This window comes from Pelobates fuscus, chromosome 12 (genome assembly GCF_036172605.1).
Source record: "Pelobates fuscus isolate aPelFus1 chromosome 12, aPelFus1.pri, whole genome shotgun sequence".
NCBI lineage: Eukaryota > Metazoa > Chordata > Amphibia > Anura > Pelobatidae > Pelobates > Pelobates fuscus.
Window position 1 is genome coordinate 99,108,923 of NC_086328.1, and position 20,240 is coordinate 99,129,162.

General features: G+C 44.4%; 1 protein-coding gene across 1 annotated transcript in view; it reads right to left on the reverse strand.

Moving 5' to 3' along the window:
* Nucleotides 1-20,240, reverse strand: part of LOC134578521 (mucin-5AC-like) — a 108,167-nt gene that overhangs the window by 38,503 nt on the left and 49,424 nt on the right. The window contains exon 8 of the mRNA XM_063437505.1: nt 18,004-18,168. Within this exon, the coding sequence (XP_063293575.1) occupies nt 18,004-18,168 (165 nt within the window). The remainder of the gene's footprint in view (nt 1-18,003; nt 18,169-20,240) is intronic.

Consider the following 20,240-nt stretch of genomic DNA (forward strand, 5'->3'; position numbering starts at 1 on the left):
GGAGGGGGGACAGGGGCTGACTAAGGGGACAGGGCTGAGGAGGGGGGCAGGGGCTTACTAAGGGGACAGGACTGAGGAAGGGTGACAGGGGCTGAGGTAGGGGACAGGAGCTGAGGAGGGCACAGGGGCTGAGGAGGGGACAGAGCCTGACTAAGGGGACAGGGCTGAGGAAGGATGACAGGGAATGACTGAGGGGACAGGGCTGATGAGGGGGGGCAGGGGCTGAGGAGGGGAATAAAAAACAGGCTAAAGTGTATTTCCCCGCTCCCTGAGTCTTACCATAGGCCAGGGAGGGGAGGGCAGGAGCAGGAGCAGCAACCAGCATACAGCAGCCAGCAGTCAGTGGAGTCGGCCGGCATCTCCTGATGATGGGGCGTGACTTCCTTTGCTCTTCTCCCAGACTCCCCAGGAGGAGGGGGTGTGACTTCCTTTGCTCTTCTCCCAGACTCCCCAGCGGTCCTGGGAGAAGAGCAGTGAAAGTCATGCCCCCTACTCCTAACATCATCAGGAGAGGCCAGCCGACTGCAGGGAGAGATATCAGTTGAAAAATTTGAGTCCTCAGCCAGAGGCAGGGGATTCAGATTTTTCAAATTTTTGCTGGATGCGGACCGCCCTGGGTTTAGAGCGGCCTGGGGGGCAATTGCCTCCCTGCCCCCCTTCCCAGCCTGCCCCTGGCTGTGTGCGACCCTACTCTTCACTTCGCTGCAGTGGCCGGGCCCAAATAGTAGGGGCCCCACCATTACCGCAAGGCTTATCCGGATACCCTCTGGGCATTTAAATTGGAACCTCAAGCATAAATAATAAGTAAACAGTAATTGACAATCGTAAATGTACAATTTGTAGAGAGAGGAAACAGTCAGTGACTCTTGTGGGCAGGGGTGGCTGGCAGACCTGCCCTGTAGTGTAGGTTAGAAGCAGTGTGAGTGTGGAGGGGTCACTTAGCTGAGGTTGCCACATTCCAGTCGTTCGGGACCTTTCTCGTGATCTTCGGCGGTTCTCTTGGGCTACCCGGTCAGGCTGTTGTGGTAAGGGGATGTCCCACTCTTTTAGGATTTTCTTGCCCTCTTCAATGCTGGTAACGTGCCGGTCTGTGCCATTTCATTGGATAATTAGGCGGGCTTGGAATCCCCACCTATATAGAACGTTGGCGTCCCTCAGGGCTCTTGTGATGAGGGTAAGCTCCCTTTGTTTCGATAGCATGGAGGCGGAGAGATCTGTGAACAAGTGGACACCTGCAAATTTCTCCGGTAGGTCATGGGTGCGTCTGGAAGCCCTCATGATTTTCTCTTTAGTAGTATAATAATGCAATTTTGCGATTGTGTCTCTTGGGACTGACGCAGAGAGGAATCTCGGCTTTGGTAGTTGATGAATGCGGTCAATGAGAAAGTCTTGCTGTGTTAGGTCCGGGACCAGGTGTTGAAAGAAACATGTGGCATATGCCTGGAGGTCCTGGGGTAGGACTTCTTCTGGGATGCCGCGGAGGCGGATGTTGCTGTGTCTGTCCCTGTCTTCCACCACTTTGGTAAGTTGTTCCAGACGTAGGAATCTGTCAAGGTATTGTGGGCCGATATAAGTTCCTCAGTTTTATCCTCGAGGTGCGTAGTTCTTTCCCCCAGCGCTTGGATATCTGACCTAATGTCACGTGCCATTTTGATAAAGTCAGCCTGCAGCGAGGTTTGCATTGCTTTTAACATTTTGTGGACTGAGAGGTCTGTGGCTGGGGCTGCTGCTGGTTCAGAGACCGAGGTAAGGTCGCTGTGGTCTGAGTAGGCCGCCGGCGATTTAGGCGTGCCAGCGCCATCTTGGGCCTGCAAATGTGGTGGGGTGAGCTCCCGGACTTGCAGCAGGGTTTGTTTATGATTTATTTTTTTTGCTGACCTGGATGCCATGTCTTGTTGTGAGGTCAGTGCAGATTGCTGTGGCCGTTTGGGAGCAGATAGTGCTGATTTAATCGCTGTGGAGGGTCAATGTACGGAGGAGCTAACAGCTCATATGACCGTCTTGTCGAGCTGTCAGGCCACGCCCCCCACATGGTGGTATTTTAACACTTTCCATGCACTAATTCTACCACCAGGCTTTGTCAATCATTGAGTTAGTAAAAAAATGTTTCCAGTTTTTTTCACACACATTGTACTGTAGGCATGAATTAACAGATCCTGTTATGTGTCACTGTCAATCATCACCCCAATATGTGTTCAGCAACATCTCCTGAGTACAGGGATACTCCCCATGTATAGGTGTGTTGGGTTGTTTGGGGGCTAAAAGGCCACATTTTGCAGGTGCGCATATCAGTTTCCCAGCTTGGAATTTTGACATGTAGTCAGCCTGCATGCATGTCCTATTTGGGACATTTTTGAAGCCGGCCAATGTATTTTACCCCCATCAAAACATATATTTTTGAAAAGTAGACACCCTAGGGTATTTCACATGGTGGTATTTATACACTTTCCATTCACTAATTCTACCACCAGGCTTTGTCAAACATTGAGTTAGTAATTTATTTTTCTGTTTTTTTCACACACATTGTACTTTAGGCATGAATTAAGAGATCCTGTTATGTGTCACTGCCAAACAACACCCCAATATGTGTTCAGCAAGATCTCCCTAGTACAGGGATACCCCCATGTATAGGTGTGTTGGGTTGTTTGGGGGCCAAAAGGCAACAATCAGAACTTGTACATGTCAGTTTTTCAACTTGATATATAGGTATGCTTGGTCTATCTTCAGTTTGACATATTTTTGCACCCCCCCCAGTTAATGTTACCATCATGACAGTATATATAGTATATATTTTTATAAAGTAGACAGCAAAGGTTATAGAGGATGGGGTGTTTTGACTTCTTTCCCCCAACCATTTTGCCCCCAAAGAAAGTGTAGTGGTAATTTTTTTATTCTGGTTTTTATGCACACGTCATCTGGTTTTGGCCAGCTGGTTATGTGTTACTGCCAGAAAACTTGTTAGACCAAATGTTCAGGTAGCAAATGTACATTTAGCAGCAATCTTTAAACTGACTCCTGCAAATAGAATCTAACTGGAGATTTGGGGGAAGGAAACTGACTAACAAAAAATGGCTGCTTTCCAAAGAAACAAAAAATAAAATAAAAATTCAGGAACACTTCTTACAACTTTTCTGTGTGGTACAGCTTGAAACATGTTCCTACACACAGTCCTAGTTTCGAAGGGCAATCAGGACAGTGAAAAGGAGTGTCTGTCCTTTTCCCGTGTTTAAAACAGACCCGGCAACGTTTCTGGGGGTTTTTTTTCTAGCAGTTGGTGGTAACTTAAAAATAAAATGTCTGGACTCAACTTGCACCGTTGTTGGAACTTGTCCATCTCCATAAATTGTTAAAGAAATTATTTTCAACTGAAATTGGAGAAAGGTGGTTTTCCCTGGATTATTTTTTTTAAAAAAGCAAAAATGAGTTGTGGGCTGCTCTTTGCATCAGATATATAGCCAACTTTTTATACCATGCTTTGGTTTTTCGTAAAATAAGATATGTACATGTACTTATTATACGCCTTGATTCAACCCGGTTTGGACTCTACTCTGCCTCGGACAGAGACGTCTGACATGCGTTCGTCATGGATGGTGGTTAGCATGTTGACATCCTTCCTGTCCCTAAATTTTAGTGCAAGCACTTCAGCTTTGCGAAGTGCTTTACATTCGCCTTTTTTTTAATTTTGAATCTATGAGAGATCGTGGAAAGTCTTTGGAGTTTTTTCTGGTAGTGCCGCAGGCCAGTGTCTGTAAACCATAAAGTGTTTTAAACAGACGGACACTACTATAAAAAATATCCACATAAAGGTGGTAACCTTTATTAAACAAGGGGTTTAGTAGGTCCCATACAAGTTTCCCACTTGTCCCCAGGGAGTCAGAACAGCCAGGAGGGTTCAGTTTACCATCTTTCCCCTCATATACGCGAAAGGCAAATGTGTATCCACTTTCACTCTCGCACAGTTTGTACAGTTTTATGCCATACCTAGAGCACTTTGAAGGGATGTATTGTCTGAACCCTAATCTCCCTTTGTATTTCATTAGAGATTCATCTATGGATAAATTTTGTTGGGGGGTATAAACATCCGACAATTTGTCCTGAAAATGGTCTAGCAGTGGGCGTATTTTATAAAGCCTATCGTATTGGGGGTGATCTCTAGGATGACAGAGGGTATTGTCACTGAAATGTAAAAATCTCAGCAGTAACTTGTGTCTGGCTCTAGGTATGGTTTGGGAGAATACTGGACTAGACATTATTGGGTTGGTGCTCCAGTATGAGCGAATCGATGGCTTCTTCATAATCCCCATGAGCATTGTGGGATGCCAGTCATGCTCCCTGACTGTATAGCTACCTGGATTGTTATCAATAAATTGGGTAGCATACAAGTTAGTCTGGGAAGCAATCTCCTCCCAGATGGTATCCCCTAAAAATAGTTCTACATACTGCATTGGGGAGAAGCCATACACATTAACATTAATGCCTGCGTTGGCACTAAAAGGGGGGACGTTGGGCTCGGCTAACTGTGGAGGTACCCAGTCCTCCTCCACATTCGGCGTAGCAGAGGAAGCACAGCTTCTTTCTTCAGCCGGCTCACACACAGATGACATGTCGTCTTGACTAGACGTGTCAGAAAACTGACCTGGGTCAAAATCTGATGCAATGTCAGTGGCGTCAGAGTCTGACGCCAAGAAGGCATATGCCTCCTGCAAGTTATACATACGCTGCATGTTTTACACACAACTAAAACAAATTACAAACACACAAAAAAAATTGATACTTTTTTTCTTTTTTTTTTTACTAAAACAGACTAAACAGCAATCCCTAAACTAACTCCTGTCACAAAAATCTAATGGAGATTTGGGGGAAGGAAACTGACTGACTAAGACAGACCAAGACAGACCAAGACAGACCAAGACAGACCAAAACAGACCAAGACAGACCAAAACAGACCAAAACAGTCCAAGACAGACCAAGATACAGATTTTTTAAAACAAATTTAACCCTTTAAGGGCAAAAAAAAATACAGACAGTACAAATGCACTGCTGTAACAGATCTGGCAGGGAAGGGGTTAAAACAGATTTTTAAATTCACTTTAAATACTGTATAAAGCTCTGGAACACTTCTGCTGCAACAAACTATCACGATCTCTGTCTCTCTCGCCTCACAAAACGCTACAGAGGAGAGATGTCTGGGATGTCTGTCAGATAGTTACAGGGTTATACCGGCGGGAGCGATCTTTGATCGCTTCCCGCAGCCCGTTTTTCGCTATGACGGTTCAGGACAGTCAGCGGTCCAAACGCATGTTTTACCGCTGACGGTCCTGAACCGTCAGCGGTCCTGAAGGGGTTAAAGGAACGTATATGACAGAAACATTTAAATACATAAAGGGAATCAACACAGTAAAGGAGGAGACTATATTTAAAAGAAGAAAAACTACAACAACAAGAGGACATAGTCTTAAATTAGAGGGGCAAAGGTTTAAAAATAATATCAGGAAGTAGTACTTTACTGAGAGGGTAGTGGTTGCATGAAATAGCCTTCCAGCTGAAGTGGTAGAAGTTAACGCAGTAAAGGAGTTTAAGCATGCGTGGGATAGGCATAAGGCTATCCTAACTATACGATAAGGCCAGAGACTAATGACAGTATTTAGAAAATTGGGCAGACTAGATGGATCAAATGGTTCTTATCTGCTGTCACATTCTATGTTTCTATGTTTCTATATATGCGAACCTCTGTTTGTCTTAACACCCACACTTGTTTGTACTCTGTTTTGAAGTTTCAGAGTAGTTTGCTTTTTGGGATGCTAAGTTCATAGCTCCCAGATAGTTGGTATGAATTTAAGGTATGCAACGAGTAGTTAAAAAAACTGATTTGATCTTGGAATCATGTATTGTTGAATTATAGAGTGGAACTGCTAGGTGGGTCCTGTAGCAGCGAGCATCATGGTGATCAATACCGGTTAAAGTGAATTTAAGGGTGGTGATTATTAATTCTCAGGGGTTTAATTAACCTCAAAAGAGAGACTATTTGTACAACATGCTTATCAGGAAAAAAAATAATGTGTTTTGCTCAAGAAACCCACAGGTATAGTAAAGGTTCAAGGTTTTGGAGAAATTCCCAGTGCTATATGAAGCAAGTTTAGCATATAGGAAAAAATAGGAGTGGCTATAATTTTATTTAATGATTTGAAATTTGAATATATCTTTCATGATGGTAGATATGTAATTTTAATATGTAAACTGGACGGGGTGTTGTACACGCTAGTAAATTTCTATGCTCCAAATGACTTCCCAGTAAAATGTTTAGGTTCTATATATATGAAAGTGGAGACATACTTAAAAGGGGTTTTAATTAGTGGTGGTGATATAAATTGTGTTGCAGATGTGGGCTTGGACAAAAGGTTAAGGATGGGATTTAATGGTGACATGAAAAATAAGACCTACCCCCAAAAAATGACTAGATATTTAGTGAAGCACAATGTAGCGGCACCCCGGTGTAGTAGGGGCTTACGCTGCTGAGAAGGTGTCCTTTCCCCCAAGTAATTCCCCTAGTAATTACGAATCCAAGTAATAGCCATCCCCTCCAAGCACGAGACGAGACTCTGTGTTGAGGGTCAAAGTAGGAATAATGTTTATTCTGCAACTCGGGCTTTTATGCCGTACAACAACTCCTCCCCGTATCCGGAGGAGATAATACATTTACAGTGGGAGTCACTCCCACTGTACCGGGCAGAATATTTCACAATTATTACAGGTTTAATAACACACACAATATATAACGAAAATGCAATGTGCTACGTGTATTAGGGAACGGAGATCTAAGGGAACAATATACGTGAAAATCCCCTAGATCGGTTGGGCCGTTCGCTAGATACACGTTTGCACCATTTACTCAGGAACCATATAACATAAACAAAAACTCTCTCTTGGATCCGGTGTCTCTATTTCGGTACTTTGGATCTGTCGACCAGCATGGGCGTACGTTACCGGTAAGGTTGAAATTCGTCGTGTGGAAAGTTCGTGAGTGTTCGGTCATTAGTTCATGCGGTCAAAATGGCCGCGACCCATCGTTCTCTCCACGTGGCGGTGTGTACCGTACGGATCCACAAGTACCCGAAATCCACAATAATCCAAATACAACGGCAATTCTCTGAGATGGTATCTGTCACTCCAAAAGGGGTCTGTCACACGGCTCCCTCCTAGTGGTACACTCCGGCAGACCTGGCTTGATCCTTTCGGATTAACTTAGGGATGACCGGAATTCACTTGTCCGGAGAATTGTCAAGTTGTCGAGACAGCCCATCGGCGTTGCCATTTAGCTTACCGGGTCGATAGCTGATGGTGAAATTGTACGTTTGCAGGGCCAAGCTCCATCTTAGCAACCGGCCATTGTCTCCTGCGACCCGGTTAAGCCATACCAATGGATTGTGGTCGGTTACCAAGGAAAATTCTTGTCCATACAGATAAGGAGTTAGTTTTTTCAATGCCCATACCAGGGCCAGGCACTCTTTCTCTACGGCCGCATAACTCACTTCCCTCGGTAACAACTTTCGGCTGAGGTATGCGACCGGATGCTCTTTTCCATCTTCCCCGATTTGGCTCAGCACAGCCCCCAGTCCATACATGGAAGCGTCTGTATGTACAAGGAAACGTTTGTTAGGTACTGGGGCAGCCAAGACAGGGGCATTAACAAGAGCATGTTTGAGAGATTGGAATGCGGCTTCGCAAGCGGGAGACCACAGGACCTGTCTAGGTAAATTCTTCTTGGTCAAGTCAGTCAAGGGCTTGGCTACCGTACTATAATCAGGGACAAAACGCCTATAATACCCGGCGGTCCCTAAGAAGGCCAATACTTGGGTCTTGGTATTAGATGTGGGCCAGTTCGCTACTGCTTCAACCTTGGCAGGCTCCGGCCTCTGGTTTCCACACCCTACTCGGTGACCCAGGTATTGGACCTCGGCCATTCCTAAATGGCACTTCTCGGGTTTTAGTGTCAGGCCCGCGGCCCGAATCTTATCTAGTACTACTCCTACGTGGACTAAATGTTCTTCCCAAGACTCACTGTAGATCGCAATGTCATCCAGGTATGCACACGCAAACTCCTGGAATCCATCGAGGAGCCGATCCACCATTCGCTGGAACATAGCCGGGGCATTTTTCATCCCGAATGGCATGACCTTAAATTGGTATAAGCCAAACGGGGTGACAAATGCCGACTTGGAGACGGCATCCTCGGCCAGGGGAATCTGCCAATAACCCTTGCAGAGGTCTATGGTAGAGAGATAGTTACCCCTGGCTATGCGATCTAATAATTCGTCTACCCGGGGCATGGGGTAAGCGTCAGTGGTAGTCTTTTCATTCAGTCGTCTGTAGTCGATGCAGAACCGAGTGGTTCCGTCTTTCTTGGGGACTAGGACTACGGGAGAGGCCCAGGGACTGTCTGATGGCTCAATGACCCCCAGCTGGGTCATTTCCCGTATTTCCTTTAGCATCCCGTCCCGGACGGCTTCCGGAATACGGTAAGGGGGTTGTCGGAGGGGGGCCTGCCCTGGGGTTTCTACCTTGTGCATGGCCAGGGTGGTGTATCCTGGCTCCTGGGAGAAGGTACTCTGTTTCTCCCATAGGAGCTGTCTAGCTTGCTCCAGCTCAGTAGGGTTCAGTCGCTCTCCCAGCTTCACTAGGCTAACTGGGTCGGGGTGAGTCTCCCTTTCTAGCAGGTCAGGTAGGGGTAAATTTTCGGGGTCATCCGTAGCTGGGGCACAAACAGCGTGAATATCTTCCTGCCGTTCTTGGTATTCCTTCAACATGTTCACATGAAAGGATCGTTGGATCCTTTCATCTGCACAGCTGGCAATAAGGTAGGTGGTATCACAGAGTTGGGCTAAAACCTTGTAAGGACCCTGCCACGCAGCTTGCAGTTTGTTGTCCTTCACCGGTTTTAGCACCAATACCTTCTGCCCTATGTGGAATAGTCGTTGCCGGGCACCCCTATCGTACCATCGTTTCTGTCGCCCCTGGGCCGCCTGGAGATTCTCCCTTACCAATAGGGAGAGTTGCTCCATGCGGTCCCGGAGTTCCAGGACATATGGCACAATAGGCGTCCCTGCCTGTTCGGTCTCCCCTTCCCAGTGGTCCCGAATGAGATCGAGGGGTCCTCGCACCCTCCTCCCATACAATAACTCAAAGGGAGAAAAACCCGTAGATTCTTGGGGGACCTCCCTATACGCAAATAACAGGTGGGGTAAGAATCTCTCCCAGTCTCTGCAACCGTCCGTAAAGGTCCTCAACATTTGTTTGAGAGTCCCATTAAAGCGCTCACAGAGACCGTTAGTTTGGGGGTGGTACGGGGAACTGAGCAGGGGTTTAATGTGGCACACTTTCCATAACTGCTGTGTGAGTACGGCAGTGAACTGGGTTCCCTGGTCGGATAGGATTTCTTTAGGGAACCCCACCCGAGTGAATATCTTAACCAATGCATCGGCTACTGTCTCAGCTTCAATATTTGACAGGGGTACTGCCTCGGGGTACCGGGTCCCATAGTCCACCACAGTAAGAATGTACTTCTTACCGGATGGGCTAGGTCGCGCTAGGGGGCCTACAATGTCGACGGCGACCCTATAGAAAGGTTCCCCAATGATCGGCATCGACATTAATTTAGCCTTTGGGCGATCTCCCCTCTTACCCACCCATTGGCAAGTGTCACAGGTTCTGCAGTATTGTCGCACGTCCCGGTTAAACCCTGGCCAGAAGAAATTCTGGGTAATCCTATGGCCCGTGCGACGTACTCCTAAATGGCCAGCTAAGGGTATATCGTGAGCGATCCTCATGATCTCTTGTCGGTATTTTTTTTTTACCTGTTGCGGGCTCCTGGGGGATCCTATACAGTCTAACCCCCACCCACTCGTAGCTTTCCCCATCTGTCCCTGGTTCCTTTTTGTCAGCCTTATCCCTATACTTTCGTAGAGTGACGTCTTCCCGCGTCTCCCTCCCAAAAGTCTCAGGGGTATCCCAGTCTAAGGGGGTCTGTCCTAAGGTCACAGTCGGAGGGTTAGATCTTACCTGGGTCTCCACGACCGGCGGGCCGATTCCAATGGCACGAGCCTGAGCCCGGGTGGTGACAGGGCAGGCTCCAGCAGGGCCTTGAGGGGCAAAAGCGGACAACAGCGGGGCTAAATCATTTCCCAAGAGTACTTCCGCTGGTAGCCCTTTCATCAGGCCCACATTCACTTGGCCAGCTCCCACCCCCCAATCCAAATGCACTCGGGCCGTGGGGAGACGATGCACCGCACCCCCGGCCACTCTAACGGCCACCGTTTGTCCAGTATGTTCTTTTTCTGGGACCAGGTCGTGTTGGATCAATGTTAGGGTGGCCCCAGTGTCTCGTAATCCACTGACAACTTGTCCATTTACTCGGACTGTTTGTCGGTGATGTTGACGGTTGTCTACGGCAGCCGCATATAGGGGGTTGGCCTCGTGCAAAATTTCCCATTGCTCTTCCCCCAGGGGCTGGGCTTCAATGCAATGGGCCCCTGAGGTAAAGGGCCGGGTGTTCCCTTCAGCGGGCTTCCTCCAAGAAGCTTGTCGAGCTGGATCTAGTGGGCATTTGTCTCTCAGGTGGCCCACCTGTTGGCACCTATGGCACCGCCGGCGGTCCGGGACACTGGACTGGGCGAAGCGGGAGGAAGTGTTGTAGCTAGGTTGATTAGCGGGGGTGGTTGGAGTAGGGCCGACGGGGCGGCTTTCTACTCGGGGAGCTGTCTTTTGGACCGAGAGGTCGGGTTTGCGGGCGTCTGCATACTCGTCGGCAAACCGGGCGGCTTCGGGTAGGGTAAGGGGTCTCCTATCCCGAATCCACTCTCTGAGCTCCTTGTCCACCTTTTCAAAAAAATGCTCCAACAAAAACAATTGTAATACCTCCTCCGCGGTGGTAGCTTGGCACCCATCCATCCAGTGGCCAGCCGTGCGTTGTAATCGGCAGGCCCATTCGGTGTAGGAGTCACCGGTTTGCTTTCGGGATTCCCGGAAGCGTCTCCGATATGCTTCGGGAGTTACCGCATATCGGGACAATAGAGCTTCCTTGACCAATCGATAATTTCCCACCTCATGGTCCGGGATCGCCCGGAAAGCATCACTGGCTCGTCCGGATAATTTGCCAGACAACATTTTAACCCACTCCTCGGAGGGTACTTTATGTAAGGCACATTGACGCTCAAAATCCGCTAAGTATTGGTCAATCTCCCCCTCTGTTTCCACAAAATTTTTAAAAGCGGCAAAGTGTACTTTCCTCTTTTCCTCGGGAGTTTGAAAAGTCCCAGCAATTGGACTGGCGCTGGTGGAAGTCTGGCGCCGGTTGGCATCGACCGCCGCAATTACTTGAGTCACGATCCTAGGTGAGGGGTTTGGTCCGTAGTGAGCCAGCCTTACCCTCACCTCGTGGTCGAATCGTTCGTCTTCCGGGGTTCGGACCAATGCGATCTCCGGTTCTGGGTTTGGTTCGACACCCAGTTCGCCATTCTGTTCAGCTAAGTCCAATGCGACCAATTCTGCCAAAATGTCTCTTTTCTTTTTGTTGCTAGCCGAACGACCACGGCTCTCCAACAAGTCTTTTAGGGTAGATCGTTTCAACCTTCCGTAGTAGGCCTCCATCCTGCTTGCTCTCGGTAGCTGTCCCTCTGGGGTGAAAGAACGATCCCGCCGCTGCCACCAATTGTAGCGGCACCCCGGTGTAGTAGGGGTTTACGCCGCTGAGAAGGTGTCCTTTCCCCCAAGATGAAGTCAGCTAAAGCATAACAGGTTCCCAGTAATTACGAATCCAAGTAATAGCCATCCCCTCCAAGCACGAGACGAGACTCTGTGTTGAGGGTCAAAGTAGGAATAATGTTTATTCTGCAACTCGGGCTTTTATGCCGTACAACAACTCCTCCCCGTATCCGGAGGAGATAATACATTTACAGTGGGAGTCACTCCCACTGTACCGGGCAGAATATTTCACAATTATTACAGGTTTAATAACACACACAATATATAACGAAAATGCAATGTGCTACGTGTATTAGGGAACGGAGATCTAAGGGAACAATATACGTGAAAATCCCCTAGATCGGTTGGGCCGTTCGCTAGATACACGTTTGCACCATTTACTCAGGAACCATATAACATAAACAAAAACTCTCTCTTGGATCCGGTGTCTCTATTTCGGTACTTTGGATCTGTCGACCAGCATGGGCGTACGTTACCGGTAAGGTTGAAATTCGTCGTGTGGAAAGTTCGTGAGTGTTCGGTCATTAGTTCATGCGGTCAAAATGGCCGCGACCCATCGTTCTCTCCACGTGGCGGTGTGTACCGTACGGATCCACAAGTACCCGAAATCCACAATAATCCAAATACAACGGCAATTCTCTGAGATGGTATCTGTCACTCCAAAAGGGGCCTGTCACACACAATTTATGACATATGGAGGACCCAACACCCATCTGATAGAGACTCCACCTTTTATTGTTATAGTCATTTATCTTACTCCAGAATCAACGTTTTTCTTGCAAAATTTTAACATTTTGCGAAATGTATTTAATCAGATATAGGTAATCTCCTGGTCAAATCATGCACCGTTTTTCTGTACTTTTGAAAATAATCTTTTCCATAAAATAAGATCTGACTGGAGAATTAAAGAATTTAATCTGATCTCAGAATCAGCTAAACAGGGTTTAAGTAAGGACATTATTTTTTTCTACAATTTAATGACACCAAAGAGGTATCAGATGTAATGTTATGGTCTGCTTTGAAATGCACGATCAGAGGTTATTTAATAAAGATAGATGCATATTTAAGGAAAGAAAGGGGTAAGGCACTTGCAGACTTGTACTTAGAGTTAGCAAATTTCGAGAGGATAAACAAACTGAACCCTAACCCCACCTTGTTAGAAAAAAATATTAAAGTCCAGAGGGAAACAAAGGTGAAATTGGATGAAAAGCTTGAAAAATGTATGTATTCTTCCAACAAGAAATGGTATTACTCTAGCAATAGAGTGAATAAAATCCTCACAAATAAAATTAAGCAAAAAAATTTAAGATCTAAGATACAGTGTCTGGTTGTGTGCGGGAAGGTTATATTTGATTCACTCAAAACAGCAGAAGCTTTTAAGAAATATTATCAGTCGTTATATAATCTGAAACATCGTCAGATTTCAAAGTCTGCAATAAAAGAAGTTTTGTTGAAATTAAAACTCTTAATAAATCTTTTACATTGGGAGAAGTCAGAGACACAATTCAAAAACTAAAAAAAGGGGAATTCACCGGGTCCTAATGGTTATACTGTGATTTTTTTTATAAAATCACGTACCCGTTGATTTCCCGTTGTTAGTTAGGATATTTATCAGTTTGAGGAGAGTGGGGACATCCCAGAAGAATTACTTCAAGCTTCTATTTGTCCAATCCCCAAAATAGGAAAAGACCCGTCCCTCCTAGAAATGTATAGGCCAATATCGCTTATAAATTTAGATCTGAAAATCTATTTAAAAATATTGGCAGATAGACTAAAATTTGTAATTGAGGATTTACTTCACTCGGACCGATCTGGATTTATCTCAGGAAGAACAGGGGGATGATAGTACCCGTAAATTGTTGAATCGGATTATAGAGATTCAGAATAAAGTAATCCCGTCAGTCTTCTTAGCGTTAGACACTGAGAAGGCCTTTGATAGGGTAAGTTGGCCATTTTTATTTGAGACCTTTGAGGTTATAAGGATTCAGGGCGTCTTTAAGAAGGGTGCAATGGCTCTTTATAACAACCCAAGTGCAAAAGTAACAGGTCCCGCACTTAACTCTCATTTTTTTATTTGCATAACGGTACAAGGCAAGGCTGTCCATTGGCCTCTTTATTGTACACACTATCAATTGAACCATTGGCAGCCATGATAAGAGCAACAGAACCAGCAGAGGGTGTTCAAATCAATAATTAAATCTTTAAAATAACACTTAATGCTGCTGATATTATTCTTACTTTAACATTTTCTGAAACCTCTATCCCAGCATTATTATTAACAATAAAAGAATATAGTATATTTTCAAACTATAAAATAAACTTACATAAAACTCAATTAATATCAAATACTTCCTCTCAAAAACAGAATATTCAGGGTAGGTTCCAAATTAAATGGAAAAAAGACTGGATAGAATATTTAGGAATCAAGATAATGTTCGACTTAAATCAAATCATAATCCTCAATTATAACGAATTGTTAATAGAGCTTGAACAACAGATAAATAAGCTTAAAAACTATTCATTCTCCTGGATAGGAAGGAATAACATGATAAAAGCATATCTCATACCTAAGATATTTTTTTTATTCAGAATGATTCCAATGCGAGTATCAGAATATGTGTTAGATAAATTCAACAAAATACTATAAGCTTTTTATGGAAGGGTCAATCACCCAGGATCACACAGAAAATTATAAAGAGAGATGGCTCTAAACTGGGATTAAACTTTCCAGATCTGGTGTTAATTCACGATATGCCAATGTTCACCCACACTCTAGCTGCTGCATAAAAAAAAAAAAAAAAAACTGGAGTAAGCGGTAGTTTCATTGCAAGAAATATCATCTAATGGCTACACCCCCAAAATAATAAATTCCTAACCCTGTATAATAGAATCCTGAGAGATGCAATACAAACTGTGGCAAAAGTCAGAGATAGGTTGGGTATTGGACATATTTTCACCTCATCCACTCCACTAGGAACTATTAGCTTAAATATACAAGATCTGTATCTTACTGGATGGATTGGAAAAAAAAATATCTACGCTTGCAGATATACAGTTAAATATGGGTATTCAAACATTTGGACAGCTAAGTAGAAGAATATGGTCTTTTAAGTCGGGATATTTTCCCATACTTCAGGATTAACAACTTCTTTAAAAATAATCCTATCGATGAGTCAAATGTTCTGGACGATTTTATAAAGAAACAGTACGGGAATAAATTAATCTCTAGATTCAAGAACCCAATAGTAAATAACTGGAACCTTGACCCTATTTCCAATATCGAGAAATGGGAGCGAGATTGTGAGACAGAATTTCCGGGGCAGATCTGGTGTAAAACATGGACAGTTGTTACAAGAGCTGTGCACTCAGTTAATATACAGGAAACATTTTATAAATTGATACATATATGGTATCTAGATCCTTACAATCTAAGTAAGTTCAACAGAGAAACCATTGATAAATATTGGAGGTGCAACCAGTTTACAGGGACTCCATGATTTGAAATAATTCAAAAGTAGTCCCCTATGAGAATGATGCTCACTGTGACAGGAAAGGCAACGCATGGATGGTTCACTGGACCTTATATATCGCTCCATTTATGACAGTGTTCAATATATGATAAGAGGGAAGAAAAAGAATGAGGATATGTATAGTTTCCTTTAGAAGTTTATCCCCTCTTTAAATGGGGTTGAGGGGGGCGGAGCCTAGCATCCAGGCTGAGTGGTTGTGCTGAACCTCAGCTCCCGCTTACACATGCACATTTCGGGGATAATCCCCCTAAAGAACGGCGCACCTACTCCCTGGAGTGGAGCTATGATGAAAGGGACACCGGGAGGATCACATAGATACTCAGAACGAGCATGCAACCCCCGGGGAACCCCACATCACACCCTGAGGCCTAACGGGAGTCGAGTGATGGGGAGACGGACGCTCCCCGAGCTAACGACCCTGAATATGGATTCCTCGGAGCTCTCATCTCCTACCCCCCCCCCTCTGGACCGATGGGGGTCATCTCGGTCTAACACAAGCAACTGGGGTAACAGATACGAGCGGCACTTACAGCTGGGTGACTGGCAAAACCAAGGCAGCAGAGCACATGGAGCGTCTAAAATGGCGGCTACAGATACAACAAGCAACGTAAAACTCCTGCCTGAGCTGGAGGACTCCTGCACCATTCAGCAACGTCTTGAAGCCACCTTTGCCCGATTCTGGTGCAAGCTATTGAGAAGGTTGCGGGCGCCTGCGGCAGACCTGCAGACCCTGCCATATCAGGGCAGGCCGACCGGAGAACAAAGTAAGCTAAATGGGACTCCACCGCTAGCACACAAGTCTGGGGCTGTGGTCGGGGGGAAGAGGCACCCTACTCCGGGCAGAACGACAAACCCCAAGCTGACCACACACACACGTTGCCCGCCCAGGCTGAGGGCCACACGGAGAGAGCCTCCAAAGCATCCTCCACCCTGCGGGAAGACTGCCCGCCGCTGGCGGCGACGGAACACCGTCAGCGTCCGCTACACCCACAAAGGGTCTGCCTCGAACTCGCCGAGCTCTCGAGCCAGTGGCAAGAAGATGCCACCCTCTATACAGGCCTGGGGCTGGAGGGGATCCTCACCCCACGATTGCCGCTCCGAAACCTTGAGCCATCCCGCCCAGGACGACAATCTGCCACGAACCGGCATGGGCTGACAGAGACTGGTTTGTAGGCCCGCAGACTCCGATCCTCTTAGGTCGTCTCGAAACATCTCACTAAAAGGACTCTGTGCTTCTTACACTATACCCTAATCACATAGTCAGCAGAGCTCATCAGTTATGTTTTACCTATACCAAAGCTTGCAAGTTAATGTTTTTCTTTATATATGATTAGTACTCCACATGATTAACCCATAGCGACATTATCTTCAACAGCATAAATGTGTTCAAGCACACCACTCCATGTCTCACTAGTCGCAAGCTCCCACACTGTAAGCGAATAATCTCTGCTCTAACTCCTTGCTCATAATCTAGACGGAGTCACTCTCATAATGTTTACTTAAACTAGTATGAAATGTCGGCACTAAAATATAGCTAAGGGTATGAGTCTACTGTCTGTTAAGTAACTCTGTTAGCCTATCGACCCCTGCAGTACTTTAGCTGAGTAAAATTCTGTGGCTAGCATCTCGTGTAACTGTTAGTCGGCTTAAATTAGCCTGTCCATGGTTACCAGCCATCCCCATCATTGTTGAAAGCATGTTTATCTTTTATCCTTGTTCTCTTATCGCTCTATGTGCATATTCTGCCTAAGCATACCCCATACATCTTATCGCTAAGACCCATCCAAGGTACGGTTTCACGTTTACTGACATACTCAACATCAGCATGTGAACCATTTAAAATGAAAAATGCTTAGTCTAACTTGTCTATATTAACTATAAAATGTGCAGTCCTGTTTAAAACAGCCATGAAAATTTATACTGCTTTTTCTTGTTCGTGCTATCGTGGCACACCATGCATGATTGTAATTCCCTGCACGCTATAAATAAAGAATTTAAAAATAAATAAATAAATGGGGTTGATATGGAATTGAAGTTAGGATCTCAGATCTTAGTAGTTTTTAAATGTATTTGAACCAAGAGTGAATGCATGTATGGAAGAAGAATGCAGGAAACTTTTATTAAGATAATTGAACAATAGAAGATAATACATGTATAAAAGGTACTTGAAAGGAGATTTAAGGACACACTTAACTATATAAATTATTGGGAAGGTTATAAAATGTTGTGTCATGTGGTTAAACTGAAAATAACTAAATGTCAACATTTCTCCTTTTTAATGTATGTTATCTTCATTTTGTACTTTATTATCGTTTTATAAGAGAAAAAGAGAAACTCAATAAAAAAAAAAATAATGCCTGATTTTGTGAATCCATTAGGCAGGCAAAGCACTATTGTAGCTATTGCTGCATGTTAGCACTGTAAAAGGCACCTGCTTTTTTTAGCTGCTTGAATGTCTTCCTAATTTTTTATTTTTTTTTTGTACCGAAATTCTGAAGAACCAAACTTTTCTTCAGATAAAGTGATTTGTTTTAATCAATTTTGTTGCCATGCATAAGTCTACTTAATACTGGACATTTGCAAGACTCTAAGAAGTATATCAACATATACTGATTTACCTTCTGAAATTACCCTCTTGAAGGCAGCTTTCCTATGAAAGCTAGACTTTTTCAGATATTAAGATGGTAATATGGTTGATTAGGGGATGAAGACTTACCACTTTCAATACTAACTGAACAAGGATCATCATATATGACTTTGACACTGGGACAATCAGCTGCTGTCTTCCAGGTATTAGCAAATGCTGCAGCAGTGCCTTCAATCACACCACTGATCGTTTTGAAATCATCGTTTTGCTGGTTATTATAGTTTCCACAAAGACCTAAAACAGTAAACATATATTCACAACGTCATACTTCCCAACATTTTAAATGGACCAAAATGGACATTTTAATATTAGGGGTGTGGTTAGGTGCTGGGCTGTTCTGAGAAAATGTAGGTGACTTACTAATAACACTTTATACACATAAAATGTAATTCACAACATGAACAATGTATTTAATATACACAGACTGATTTCTAAACATACTTATTGTACTTTAAGGACATGCATCATTTGGCTATCATTTTAATAAATGTTTAAACCAGCAGGCAAATACTTTTCAAGAAATATACAAATCAAAATAAAGCAATATAAACTTTGAAAAGCATGTAAGATTTTTTTTATAAACTTACTATTATCTTGGTCAGATTGCATTATTGGTCACAAAACTCAAATAGGGGAGTTTCTTCAGCCTCCCCCACTCACTCATACTTACCTATTTCAAACAAATCATATTTACCAGTTTTTGGCAGTGTGTAGAGTGAGGTACATGTCCCGTTCAAAGCTAAAGCTTTTGAATGAGACAGTTGCATTATTACTGTGGAGATCTGCTATGTACTTTGACACACCAACAACATGGAGCTCCTAAAAAGAGGGACATCGGGACAGAAAAGAGAGACCGAGGGCATTGGGCCCAAAACAGTATCTGTCCTACCTAATTAAATACATTTGGAATGTATGCAATGGGGTTAGCAGATTAACTTGTGGCTTTTATGTTTAGATGTAGGACAGTTGTGTTTATTCACTTATCTATTGTGAAACTAGCATAAATAGATGTGTTTGAAAAAATTAAATAATAATTCATAGTTGAGGGTTCTTTTCCTCCTGCTCTATTTAGATACTAATCTGAGTCTGTTTTCAGTTTGCTTAGCCCACATACTTTAAACCGCCTAATCCATAAAAAAAGTTACCTCAACTATTACCCATCCAAATAGAAAAGTATAACCTAACCCTAGTCCTCCTTTACCTAAATCTTATCGTGATTTTAACTGCCACATTTTGTCCATGTTCTCATGGACATTTAAATCATGGGTTTTTAAATCTAAGCTTATGTATAGGAGCTCTGATATCCCAGCTGAACATCTCTGAAGAAATTCCCTCTAGCTGGAAGAAGTATTTATGGCCTCATTCCCCAGACATCAGACCAAACATAAAGCTGGGGAGAACAACAACTTTTGTTGAGAACAATCCGACTTTATATACACAGAACCCTAGCATGGGGCCTCCAGCAAAGGTATAGAAGGTGATCCTGCCCTGGCATCTCTGTGTCTTGGAGAGGGTGGTGACATACATTGCTTAATTTAACTATTTCCCAAGCACAGAACACAAAATCACCCCAAAACACAATAAAAAAAAACTACACATTATATATCCCCTGATAGTCCATAGTTGAGCATAGTCCCTGGTTTGTAGAATAAACACCACTCGGTGAAAGTGGAGTTGGAGTTTTTGTGGTCGGCGTGCTGACAGTGCCTAGTGGCTTGCAGTCAGGGCACTTTACAGGCTGGTTTTTACATAGCTGTCAAATATGCAAAATTACATCATGAGTTACACATCCCTGGACAGGTGTTGTTTCCCCAAGTATATTGTCCAAATATTAGCTGGATCGGAGGTGCCAAGCCAGAGGGATTATTGAATAGAGTTTTGAACGGGAGTTGGGCACATCTCGATCTGGCGTGGAGTTCCAGGCTGGTCGTGGCTAAGTACCAATCTTTAAATGGGGATTCCCTCTGGCTCTTAGGTAGCAATTGCTGGGAATGTCCTCATATACCTCACCACCAAACAGCGCTCTCTGTCTGTCTGTAAAAGCAGGTAACACAGTGGGCGGAAGCTGGAGACGAGGCCAGACCGGAGTCCCAAGGAATCAGGGCTAGGCACTGCTCATGATATTGCAGTCGGTCTGGCTTCAAAGGGTACTGCTACTGGTGATGAAGAGAGAGTGCTCTGATGGAATATAATTGAGGGGAGTAGAGGAGAACCAAAGGTGTGATATAGTCGTTTGTTGAAGTGGTGTAATGGAGTCCTGTACCCGTAATCCATGAAATATCCAGACTCAGCCACAGCTTATAAAT